General features: G+C 42.2%; 1 protein-coding gene across 3 annotated transcripts; it reads right to left on the minus strand.

The window, feature by feature from the left end:
• Positions 1–986: 986 nt before the first annotated feature.
• Positions 987–8829, minus strand: PTTG1 (PTTG1 regulator of sister chromatid separation, securin). 3 transcript variants are annotated; one of them, XM_027084381.1, is made up of 6 exons: positions 8759–8829; positions 8199–8299; positions 7666–7850; positions 6227–6320; positions 1898–2056; positions 987–1145 (listed from the first exon to the last, which is right to left on the minus strand). In XM_027084381.1, the coding sequence occupies exons 2-6, from the start codon at positions 8287–8289 to the stop codon at positions 1066–1068; spliced, it is 609 nt and encodes a 202-aa protein (XP_026940182.1). In that variant the 5' UTR covers positions 8290–8299; positions 8759–8829; the 3' UTR covers positions 987–1065. The 3 variants fall into 3 exon arrangements, with proteins under 3 accessions (XP_026940182.1, XP_026940183.1, XP_026940184.1); XM_027084382.1 differs by having other exon boundaries at positions 991–1145; positions 7666–7847; XM_027084383.1 differs by having other exon boundaries at positions 991–1145; positions 7666–7847; positions 8743–8760.
• Positions 8830–12021: the final 3192 nt, after the last annotated feature.

Consider the following 12021-nt stretch of genomic DNA (forward strand, 5'->3'; position numbering starts at 1 on the left):
AATGATGGCAACAATTAATTTTTTTTAAACATCATCCAGCCCCTCTGCCCAAAAGAAAAAAGGGAAAATCCATGAGCAATCTGATATTTTGATTCCAATCTCAGTTATGGAATCAAAATACCAGTTCTATCATTTTCTAGCTCTTCGTGTCTTTGATATATCAGTCAACTTCTGAGCTTCACTGTCCTCATCTAAAAACCAGGGTCATGAACATGAAACACAATAATGCTTATTAAAGACTTAAAAACAATTCCCAACACAGAGCTAGCAAATAAATAGAGTTTCCTATAGGTAGAAAGTGGATCTTACTATCAGTAAATTATCTGCTGTGGTCTTCAAAGAACCCAATTGAAGAGCTCAAGGAGGCAGAATTCTCAGATTTAGAGCCTTTCAAATTCTGATCACTGGGCTTCCCTGGTGGCGCAGTGGTTGAGAGTCTGCCTGCCAATGCAGGGGACGCGGGTTCGTGCCCCGGTCTGGAAGGATCCCACGTGCCATGGAGCGGCTGGGCCCGTGAGCCATGGCTGCTGAGCCTGCGTGTCTGGAACCTGTGCTCCGCAATGGGAGAGGCCACAACAGTGAGAGGCCCACATACAGAAACAAAGAAAAAAACCAAAAAAAAAAATTCTGATCACTGAATACAGAGTATTGAAGGCATTAGAAACTAAACAGAACCAGCAATAAAGAATGCCTAGCAACAGACACAATGAGCTGGAAGTAGCTCTCCCTATTAAGAAATCTATTAACTGTCACTAGTTAATGGCCACAAAAAGGTAGTAAAGTACACATGGCAGGGTATATGTTTCAGGGAAAACAGTGGCAGCTTCTAAAATAAGCTGTTAAGACAAAGCAGAGGGTTTCAGGGGAAGTTTTTTAACTTGGACAAACTTCTCCTGTCAGATTATAGACTCTTGTCTGTTAAACACATCTACTAGTTTTCATACTGTTTTAAGCAAATTCCAAACAATACCAACCACAATATTAGGAAGAGTTTGTTAAACAAAGAATTGCTTTATTAATACAAACTATTAATACATACCCACAGACTATAAAGTGCTAAGAAATTTAAATATCTAAGTCATAGCAAACAGGTGGCAATTCAACATCCAGGGTCGACAGAATGCTTGAGGGAGACTGCAACAGATCTAGAAAACAGGAATTTCTTGTTCAATATCTGCAAATCCTCGTGTCCATCAACACACACACTAGTTGTCACTCTTAATCATGAATTCTTGTTTTTCCCTTTGTCTAAGGAATCTTTACCCCCGCCCCACCTACACACACACATACCCGCTCTCACTTATTTCTTGGAAAGTGGCTGTGGCCACAGAATTAACCTTCATTATGAGATAAATCATAGAAGTACCTGAAATTCCATCATCCTTAGAGACCCAAGTAAGGGCCAACAATTATCATTAATGCAATTGAGCAAATAGTGTGAGGTATTCCATCAGAACAAATAGAAAACATACTGATGATGGCTTTTGACCACCAGTTTGAACCAAGACCTCAAACCTTCTGCAGTAAACGTTTGCCAATTGATGCTATTACGTGGGTCTTGATCCTACACGAGCTTTGGGTGTAGCTTGTAATTCTCACTTCAAGCAAGTTTATTATACTTCAGCTTATAACGTAAGAAGTTACACACTAAATTTCCTCTGGTTTTGCTTGTATCTAAGACTGTCCCGATTCCAGAATGACAATTTTACTGGGCATTTGGGACTAAACAGCAGTACCAGTTGAGAATAGTTTTCATTATCCTGAAACCTTATCCCTGCAGTCTGAAGGATAGAAATTACTTACAGGCTAACCTTCTGCACAACCTGTCCCCGTGGTAATGGAAGTGTTATGACACAGATTGTTTACAGACCTTCTAGAAGGGCACTCGTTCACTTACTAGACTCCCACGGTAGAGGAGACATCTTCAGAGGTGAAGGGGGGCCCAGGTGTAACAGCTGTTCAAGCTCCCTCTTCTCATCGAGGATCATGAGAGGCACTCCATTCAAGGGCATGTGTGCAATCTGGTGCTCTTCCGGCAGGTCGAAACTCTCGAAATCTGCCACAGAAAAGTACTTTGTCAGGGCAGCATTCCTCAGGGTGGTCAGCTTTCACAGGGCCCATGAGCTCAAGCTTTTTTTTTTTTTTTTTTTTTGCGGTACGCGGGCCTCTCACTGTTGTGGCCTCTCCCGTTGCAGAGCACAGGCTCCGAACGTGCAGGCTCAGTGGCCGTGGCTCATGGGCCCAGCTGCTCCACGGCATGTGGGATCTTCCTGGACCGGGGCACGAACCTGCATCCCCTGCATCGGCAGGCGGACTCTCAACCACCGCGCCACCAGGGAAGCCCTCAAACTATTTTTTATAATAATATTAATACCTTTTTCCACTGTGTTGACATTTACAGTGATGGTCCAAAAGCAATGGTAGAGAAAACTGCTGTGCGTGAATCAAGGCAGTGGCAATAAACTATGCTTAGTAGTCACTATATTCCTTGCTGCCATTCACTTGCAGTAAAAAATGCGTTTCACATAATGTTACTTTACCACATGCAGTAAACAGTATTAATTTTATTAGCTCTCAACCCTTGAGAACATGTCTTTTTAGTATTCTGTATATGATGTGACGTATGCCACAAAACACATCTACCGCATACTGAAGGACCATGGTGTTTTCCAAGAAAAAAAGATTCGTGCAATTATTTGATTTGCAAGGTAAACTAGAGGCCTTATTCCTGGACACCACTTACTTGAAAGAACTGAAAGACAAACTGTGGTAACTCAGCCTTGGATATGTGTTGCACATTATTCTCCGAGGAATGAAAGAAGTCTACCACTTAAAGGGAAACGGTATTTGTTGCCAATGATAAAATTCACAATTTCAAGGGGAAAAAAAACTGGAATATCAGTAAACTTATCTGTAAGCATTAGCTTAAGAGCTTCCTAATACTGAAGACTTTTCTGATTAGATCAGCAGTGATATTAATGAGTGTGCTTTTGATACTTCATAATGAAACATTTCAACATGACCTACATTTCCCAGGGTACCAGTATTTCTAAATGATCAATGGTGATAAATGCAGGATAAAAGATACCTTCAAAATGCAAAACAGACCAATGGATTTTATCGTCAGAGCACACAATGTTTACTGAAACGGTTTTGGATTCCACATTGCAACTATGCCTACAGAAACAGCCACTTGTTGAATTTTAGTGTAATGGCAACGAAAACTATCTATACTTATCTAAAAGACTTAAGGGCTTCCCTGGTGGCGCAGTGGTTGAGAGTCCGCCTGCCGATGCAGGGGATGCAGGTTCGTGCCCCGGTCCGGGAAGATCCCACATGCCGCGGAGCGGCTGGGCCCGTGAGCCATGGCCGCTGAGCCTGCGCGTCCGGAGCCTGTGCTCCGCAACGGGAGAGGCCACAGCAGTGAGAGGCCCGCATACAGCAAAAAAAATAAAAAAGACTTAAAATGCTTCTCTTTCCTAAATACATGTCTGCATAAGGCCAGATTTTCTTCATATACTTCAACCAAAACAAGATGCAACAGATTGCAGAATCCATGTGAATCCAGCTGTTTTATGTTAAGCCAAATTAAGCAAATTTTCAAAAATATAAAACCATGCCATTCTTCTCACAATTTATACATGTAAAAAAATTTTGTTTCAAGCTATGTACATTAATGTAATGTGTTTGTTTTTTAAACAAATTAATTCTTTTTTAATTTCTCAATTTTAATTTCTAATATAGAATACATAAACACTACACAAAAGTTCTTTGGGGTCTTCACTAATTTGTAAGAGTGTAAAAGTCCTAAAACAAATTTAAGAAATGCTGTTTTAGGCAACATTTCTTCTTAAAATCCAAGTGCCTTTCAGATTAGGAATTATTTAAAACAACTAATTTTTCTTGACAGTAACAAAAGTAGGATTAGAGTCTTGCCTCTTTTCGAAGAGGTAATCAAGAAGAAACAGACAATTTGAACAGACTGATCACAGTCATAAAACTTAATTTGTAATTTAACAAAACTCCCCAAGAGGTTAATTTAAGCATTTTCTCAAAAGCTAAGAACAAAGATGGACGGAGAACCATCATATTCTGAAGTGCGAAAGTTCTCTAAAGCCTAAATACTAGGAATTGGTCTATTCTTTTTCAAGACTGATAAAGCTCAGAATTCAAAAAGGAATTGAGTGATATGTGACTACTTAATTTAAACACTGAATTGTAAAGGAAAGCATAAACAAACAAAAGACCCCAGAGGAAATAAGTCTGCAACATACAGGGCTAATTACCTTTATCCACAGAGTTCTTTACACACTTACACACACATACACACAGTGTAACAAAGTCACAAAAATCAAGAGAAAACAAAGATACAAACAGAAAATTAAAAAACTATAAATGACCAATAGTCAAATATGCTCAGACACACTCATATACCCCAATTTAAAACAAAAAAATACCAAGTACCTTTCTGATAAAGATTAGAGCTTTAAAACATTTGCAGTTAGATTACAGGGGAAGCAGGCATCCTCATCCACCGAAGGTGGCTTCAATAATTTATGCTCCTATTTTGGAAGGCAACTTAGCAATATCTCTTTCCTCCAACACAGCATATCTTAGTCCTCTTTCCTGGTCAATATGCATAAATCTACTTCATTTTCCTGAATGGTAATCATTAGAACGGATGTACCACATTTTATCAAAACTTAATCACACAGCTTTGAGACCCAGCAATCCTTCTTGGAGTTTACTCTCCAGAGAGACTCACAAACTCTCAACAATAATTGCATAACTGTTTTGTAATATATAAAAGCCAGAAACAACCTAGATGTATACTACTGGAATGATTAAATACTCTTTGGATCAAAGGGCAAAAAATCCAGCTCAGAAATCTCAAAGGACCTGTGTGATTTGTCCCCACCCCCTCACCAGTACCATCCTTCACCTCTGCCTTTCAGCTTCCCAGAACCACTCCAGTCCTTTTTTCTGCCTCAGGATCTTTGCACACACTTTGATCTGCTACAGTGCTCTTGCCCTGCCCTATCCTTTCTTCACCCAACTATCTCCTTATATCCTTCAAGACTCCACTGGGTGTCACTTCCTGAGAGAACTCTTCCCTGCTCTTACAGGCTAGGTTCAGTCCCCCTAACAGGCCCTGTGTTTCTCCTTGCTCACACTCAAAGTGAGATGATTTGTTCAGTGCCTGACTTTCCCTCCAAATCATGGGCTTCTCAGGGTGGGGCCTGTCTTGTTAACCACTGCATCCCAAGCTTATTCGTGCCTGGCGTATGGTAGCCTCTCCTCAAATGTGAGTAAATTAAAGCTTGAAAAGCTGGTTCTGTAACAGAAAATATCTCAGATACGTATAGCAGGTTGAGGGAGTAAAAAAAAGCACGTTTTCACTGGCTATGTGGATTTTTCAGGCATTGTTTTTTGGGGGGTTTTTTTAGAAATATTTAATGTGCTTGTGGAGAAATAGGACAAGCAAGGGTTGGATTCACAACTTGTATATAGTTAGTATTGCTGACTAAATGCTTTAGCTTAGAAAGCAACTAAGTTTTTTTTTTTAATTATTTTTTATTTGATTTATTTTTGGCTGTGTTGGGTCTTCGTTGCTGCACACAGGTTTTCTCTACTTGTGACGAGTGGGGGCTACTCTTCATTGCGGTGTGCAGGCTTCTCATTGCGGTGGCTTCTCTTATTGCGGAGCACGGGCTCTAGGCACGCGAGCTCAGTAGTTGTGGCTCGAGGGCTCTAGAGCACAGGCTCAGTAGTTGTGGTGCATGGGCTTAGTTGCTCTGCAGCATGGGGGATCTTCCCGGACCAGGGCTCGAACCTGCATACCCTGCATTGGCAGGCGGATTCTTAACCACTGAGCCACCAGGGAAGCCCTCAGGCATTGTTCAACTTGACATAGAGCCCTCTTTCTAAATGGTTTTCTAAGAAGACTGTCCCCTAACGTTGAATAGGTGTAATCTCCCCCTAGGTGGTTAGCTTTTGAGGACAGGAACAATGTTTTCCACATCTTAGCTCGGATTCCTCTTCTGACCTAAGATTATACCTTACAAATAAATTCACAAGTGTATTTGTTCAGAGCAACCCAGATTCAGACAGCCTTGTTACAGTCTTGGATCACATGTCTTATTCATAGCTATATCAAGTTACAGTTGAATTGGATCCTAAGAGAAACTCAAGGCTAAAGCATTTGTGCGATACCAAAAGATATTACCTAATGGGTTGAAGGGAAAGAATTTTTCTATTTCTGGATAGGTGTCATCTGAGGCAGGAACAGAGCTTTTTGCTTTAACGGTCTTCTCAGTCATCTAAAACAACCCAAGAAAACATACATTAGTGAGAGCGGAAGCCTTGTCAACTGATTAGTACAAGAGATCATAGGGCTTCTTTAAGACATGTGACTGCTTCACCACATTTTAAATTGTTTTCAATTTCATGCTGACTTCTAAGAAACCATAATCCTTCATTCTCAAAATTACACACAAATACAATTCAGCAAGCAATTCTAATATCATGGCTCAAAAGTTAATTCTAAAATATAAGTATCAGCACCTGTTAGCATAAGTTATCAAAATGCAGAGTGGAGTTAATTCAGAACTAATTGACTCAATCACCCAACCTAACAAAGGAGAAAATGGGCATGAATCACCTAGAACAGAAGCTAATCCTGGAAGCCATTTTTGGCTGTTGGAAATATAATTTTCCGTTGGTGTGTCCATCAGTGTTACCTAAATTATTTGCTTGGTTAATTTTAAAAACCAATTTGTGTTCTTCAAATACACAGAGTAAGAGGCAGCCAAAGACAGCCAAGGACTTTAGAAGCCCACAGTGGATAATTCCCTAGTCTGGAATTGGCAGGCAGTCCACAATGGTGGGCCAAAATGGAAACCTGCATAGTCTTGATTTATGCTTACGTCACATGTGCATGGCTAGAGGAAATCCCTAAGGCAAGGTTTCCCACATTTCAGTTCTGTCAGATTCTCATCACTTTTGCTATATCCTTGCAATACTTGCCTTTAACATTTCTCTTACTCAACTCAGTTTTTTTAAAAAGACATCCTTGTCCTAAAACCACACATGTCTCAGTTTGAGATCAAGTACTAGTTGTTTTTTCCTAATACACATTTAAACAAAACAATTAGTGAAATGAAGTGTTAATCCACATGCTAAAGTTATCTTTCATAGCCAAGTCCTCTCAGTCTAGGATGCACTAACCTACAGTTTGTAAACACACATACCAAGGTCAACATGCTACCACGTTATAACCTAAAAAACTGGTGCTTGCTCTGGAAGGAGGGGAGAAGGATGGCAGCACCTGAGCTGTTATATTAGCAACGTGACCTCTTGCAAAATACCCTCCCTCTCAGTACTTTTTAATCTGTAAGTACATTCTACCAATCAATCTGCTTCAAGACACTCATTAAGGGCAGGTGAGGCAAAAAAAATTCACCAGCTGCTACTGAGACGTGATCTTGAGTTACAGGGGAAGTCCACAAAGACAGTATGATGATTCTCTTCTGCTAAACTATGTTTGCTAGCCTCTATTTCTTTCTGTTCACACAGGAGAAAGTCGGGTAGGATGCCAATAGTCATTTTAAGAGTCACAAGTGCTGAAGTGTTTAAACAGCATCTTTATTTATAGCCAACACTTACCTTTTTGGTAGAGAAGGCTGTCTGTTTCTGTTTGAGGGGTCCATTAGTTTTTATTGACTTTTCTGCAGCTCTGTTAACAGTTCCCAAAGCCTTTCTGGTAGCTTTAGGTAAAGCTGGTGGAGCATCAAACATTTTGCCAACATGTGGTGTTGAAACCTGAGATCTCCCATCTAAAGCTTTGACTGCTAAAGAAAAAGTCTTACCGTGAGATTATTCCAGCAGTAAACGCCTGTGCAACTTGAAGGCTGACCTTGCCTATAAACGTGGCCTAATTCTCACACCCAAACTTAACCCCTTTTCGACAGCGGCATGGTCCTATGCGTAACAGTACTTCAGTTCAGTACCCTCTTAAATAATCTCATTAAGATACTGAACATGAAAAAGAGACCCATAACAAGAACCTGGTAGTAGCAGTATTGGGTAAACCTGACTCCAATTGCTGGCAAAGTATACTAAATGCCTCCCCCAGCTCCAGGCCACACCCACCACTGATTCACAATACCTGTGTACCTGATTGCCGCCTGTATACTTACAAGGCCCAGACCCCAGCTTCAGCCCGTCCTTAGGAGCCACACGGGTGCCTGGTTCTCCATTTTCCTTGTCAACATAGATCAGAGTAGCCATTCTGGATTACCTAGGGGTGTGAAATACTCATTAAATCCTGGGAGTTAGGGAAGATGAAAGAACCTAAGGTGTAGCACAGACCCCACTTTCTACCCTGGGCACGTCTATGCAAAAACAAGAGCTAAGCAGAGAGAGAAGCCCGATCTTGAGCCGACAGGCACTTAATCCAGCTCTTAACTCTTGAAGCCTGAGTCAGGGGCCCTAAATTCCAGAAGAGTTGGCGGTTTGGGACTGGCACAGGCCCTGCTACCCATCGGAACCGAACCGCCGTGGGTTGCGGACGCAGTCCAAAGGCCGTGGCTCAACGGGCTGGGCGCTACAGACGTCCCGGGGTTAGTCCCAGCCCCCAATCCCCAGCCCCGGCTCCCAGACATACGGACCCCGCTTCCCAGACCCCCCACTCCAGCCCCGCTTCCTACCCCGCCGGACCCCTCCCGCCCAACCACTCGCGACCGCTCCATTCACCCACGTCGGGAACAACAGCCAAACTCTTCCGAGACACGATCTCCAGCGGTCGCGCGGGCCTCGGCGTTTAAACCACAACTTACGCCGCTATTGGTTCATCCGTCCAGGAGGCGGGGCAGGAGTGGGGAGGAGGCTCCCGGGAAGAACCAATGGTAGGAACATAAGCTCCCTGGGCTCCGCCCCGAAAGCTTCCCCCGGCAACTTTGTCGCTAGTTTCCCGGGAGGAGAAATATCAAACACGCTGACACCTTGATCACGGATTTCTAGTTGTTTTTTAACCTGCTCCCCACAGAAATAGAAGGGGAGTAAATATGGTCTCCAATTCCAAGAAATAAATAATTATGATGATTATTGTAATACCAAGATACAGAGAGTTGGTTTTTGGAGTTTGTTTTTTCCTGAGACACTTTGGTGTCCAAGACGTTTTCAAATGAGAAGATTGTGAAGTTCAGAAAGTCAAGGTGAGGTGGTGACAGAACTATTTTCCTAAAGTCTTCAACTAATCAACTATTTTTCCAGAGAGTAAATAGAGCAGATCAAATCGAAAAGAAGGGGCAGCACTGGAGGAAAGGCATTGTAGTCATCGGGAAAATGAGGAAGGGAGACGGATACATAATTGTTGTATTTCAATTAGAGATATAAAAAATACATATATAGGGCTTCCCTGGTGGCGCAGTGGTTGAGAGTCCGCCTGCCGATGCAGGGGACGCGGGTTCGTGCCCCGGTCCGGGAGGATCCCACATGCCACGGAGCGGCTGGGCCCGTGAGCCATGGCCGCTGAGCCTGCGCGTCCGGAGCCTGTGCTCCGCAATGGGAGAGGCCACAGCAGTGAGAGGCCCGAGTACCGCAAAAAATAAATAAATAAATAAATAAAATAAAAAATACATATACAGTCAATATATAGTCCGGTGGGGGAAAAAACCTATATTAGGTCTAGTGAATACTAGCAGGGCAGAATTAAAAATTAAGAAATGAAAGTACAGGTAGATAAAACGGCAGTGTTTGTGTCATTCTGTGGTGCTTGTGATTAAGATGGATTGATTCTGAAACTAATATAATAAATCCATTAAACTTCAATTTTTACAAAATGGACTGATTATTTCCTAATTGCAAGACTATCATCAATATTTCAGGTTAGGATGCTGTCTCTGTTATACAGAATCTGACTTAGGAACAAAATAATGACCTAATGAGTACAAAATTCAGGCTTCCTTTAAACTTCTATCATTTAATTGGGACTTTTTTTGTTTGATTTTGGCCATGCCGCATGGCATGCAGGATCTTAGTTCCTAGACCAGGGATCGAGCCGTGCCCCCTGCAGTGGAAGCGCAGAGTCTTAACCACTGGACCGCCAGGCGAGTCCCAATAGGGAGTTATTTTAAACTTTTAACATCTCAACAATATACTCATCAAAGCTGGTGGGGGAAGGACAGAGGGTGAACAAGAGAAAAAGATCAGAGGAATAATAAAGATATACAAAAGGAATTCCAATTTCCAAGATATGGGGAGAAATTGTGCTTGAAAAAGTTGGTAACCTTTTCCTTTCTACAATAAATAGAAATATATTGAACAAGATAAAGAAATCAGTTCAAAAGACCAAGGGTGACCTGTGTCATCCAAACTGTACTCCCAACAGGTCACCAGATACTTTTTAACTTGCATGTAAGTTGGGAGAGAGGAGTTGAGCCTACATTACTCTTTCACAAAAGGCTTAGCACTACACCTGGCATAGATATGGTTTGAAACATATGCCAGTTCATTGTCCCATCTTCCCTGGCATTTCAGGACCAAAATTGATTGAATGTCTCATTCATTCAACAAATATTTATTGAGTGCTTATTAAATGCTGGACATCATGAAGAAAAGAGGAAGGACAAAAAATGCATAACTTCTTTGCCCCTTCTCTGTCCTTTCTCCTTTATCCCTACCCCTCCCCTTATTTCCTCCCTGTACCTCCTTCTAAATGTCTCAGCTCCATATTATATCATCAACACACAAAAGTGTTCATTTTGAAACCAAATCTGCATGACACTGTCAAAAAACAAAATTCAATCAAGTAAACTTTAAGATCTAATTGGCTTTATTCAACAACTCATGAATTAGACAGCATCCCACCTAGCAACCAGAAGCATGCTCCAAGGGGTTGTACAAGCTGAAAAGTTTTTGTAGGAAGAAGGGTGGGGCATGGAGCTATTAGCAGAATAATAGAAAGGATTATTTTTAGGCTGGGACATCTTTGGGGGGCGGGGAAGGGGGCAAGGAACAGCAAGGTTTTTACAGCTGATTGCCTCTTCTTCCTCTGAGAGGCAGGGTGGGGGTGAGGGGATGATAGAAAGGGTCCACGTGACATATTACCTCTTCAGTACTGACCAGGAAATTCCAAACTGGTTGATTGGATTACATTTCTGGGGATTACATTTTGAAGTTGTGATTACATTAGATGTTAAATCTAGGTTTGGTATCATGGGCTTTAGCACAAGTAACACCATTTTGGGCCTGTGGCTTCTATCTTTAACAACACCTACAGCTTCCAAGTGGGGATTCTTTATCTCCTGAAGTTTTGGGGCGCAAGGTTTATATCTCCCTAGGGTAAGTCTTCCCCCTACAACAGAAAGCACTGTGTCTCCCAAGGTCATGCAGTAACTGTAAAATGCACAACCACTCCCTCTTTGAGTAACCACTGTTTCCTTACTAATGATGCCCCAAACCCACTCTGCTATACCCCAGACCATTACTGGAGATACCCAATTGCTAAACCATCCTCACCTTATATCTGCATCTAGATCCTAATCAATCCCAGTTTATCAAACAGCAACCCATCCAGAATTGATTTCTGCTTCCCTAGACCCTCCTCAGAATCCTCCAGGGGGAATCTGAACCTTACAAAAGGTTCTTCTCTCTTGTCCAGCACATTCTATAATTCCTCTGAGAGATGTACTCCCTGGCTTGTGCCTGATAGTTTTAACTAAATACACTCTAACACTTCCAAGCAAATTTTGGGAATTGTTTTAAGGAGATAAAAGCAAAGTGTGAGACTTCCCTGGTGGCACAGTTGTTAAGAATCCGCCTGCCAATGCAGGGGACACGTGTTCGAGCCCTGGTCTGGGAAGATCCCACATGCCGTGGAGCAACGAAGCCTGTGCGCCACAACTACTGAGCCTGCACTCTAGAGCCCACGAGCCACAACTACTGAGCCCGCGTGCCACAACTACTGAGCCCACGTGCCTAGAACCCATGCTCCGCAACAAGAAGCCACTGCAATGAGAA

This window comes from Aethalodelphis obliquidens, unplaced genomic scaffold (assembly GCF_003676395.1).
Source record: "Aethalodelphis obliquidens isolate GAN/ISIS:26980383/991018 unplaced genomic scaffold, ASM367639v1 scaffold52, whole genome shotgun sequence".
Taxonomy (NCBI): Eukaryota; Metazoa; Chordata; class Mammalia; order Artiodactyla; family Delphinidae; genus Aethalodelphis; species Aethalodelphis obliquidens.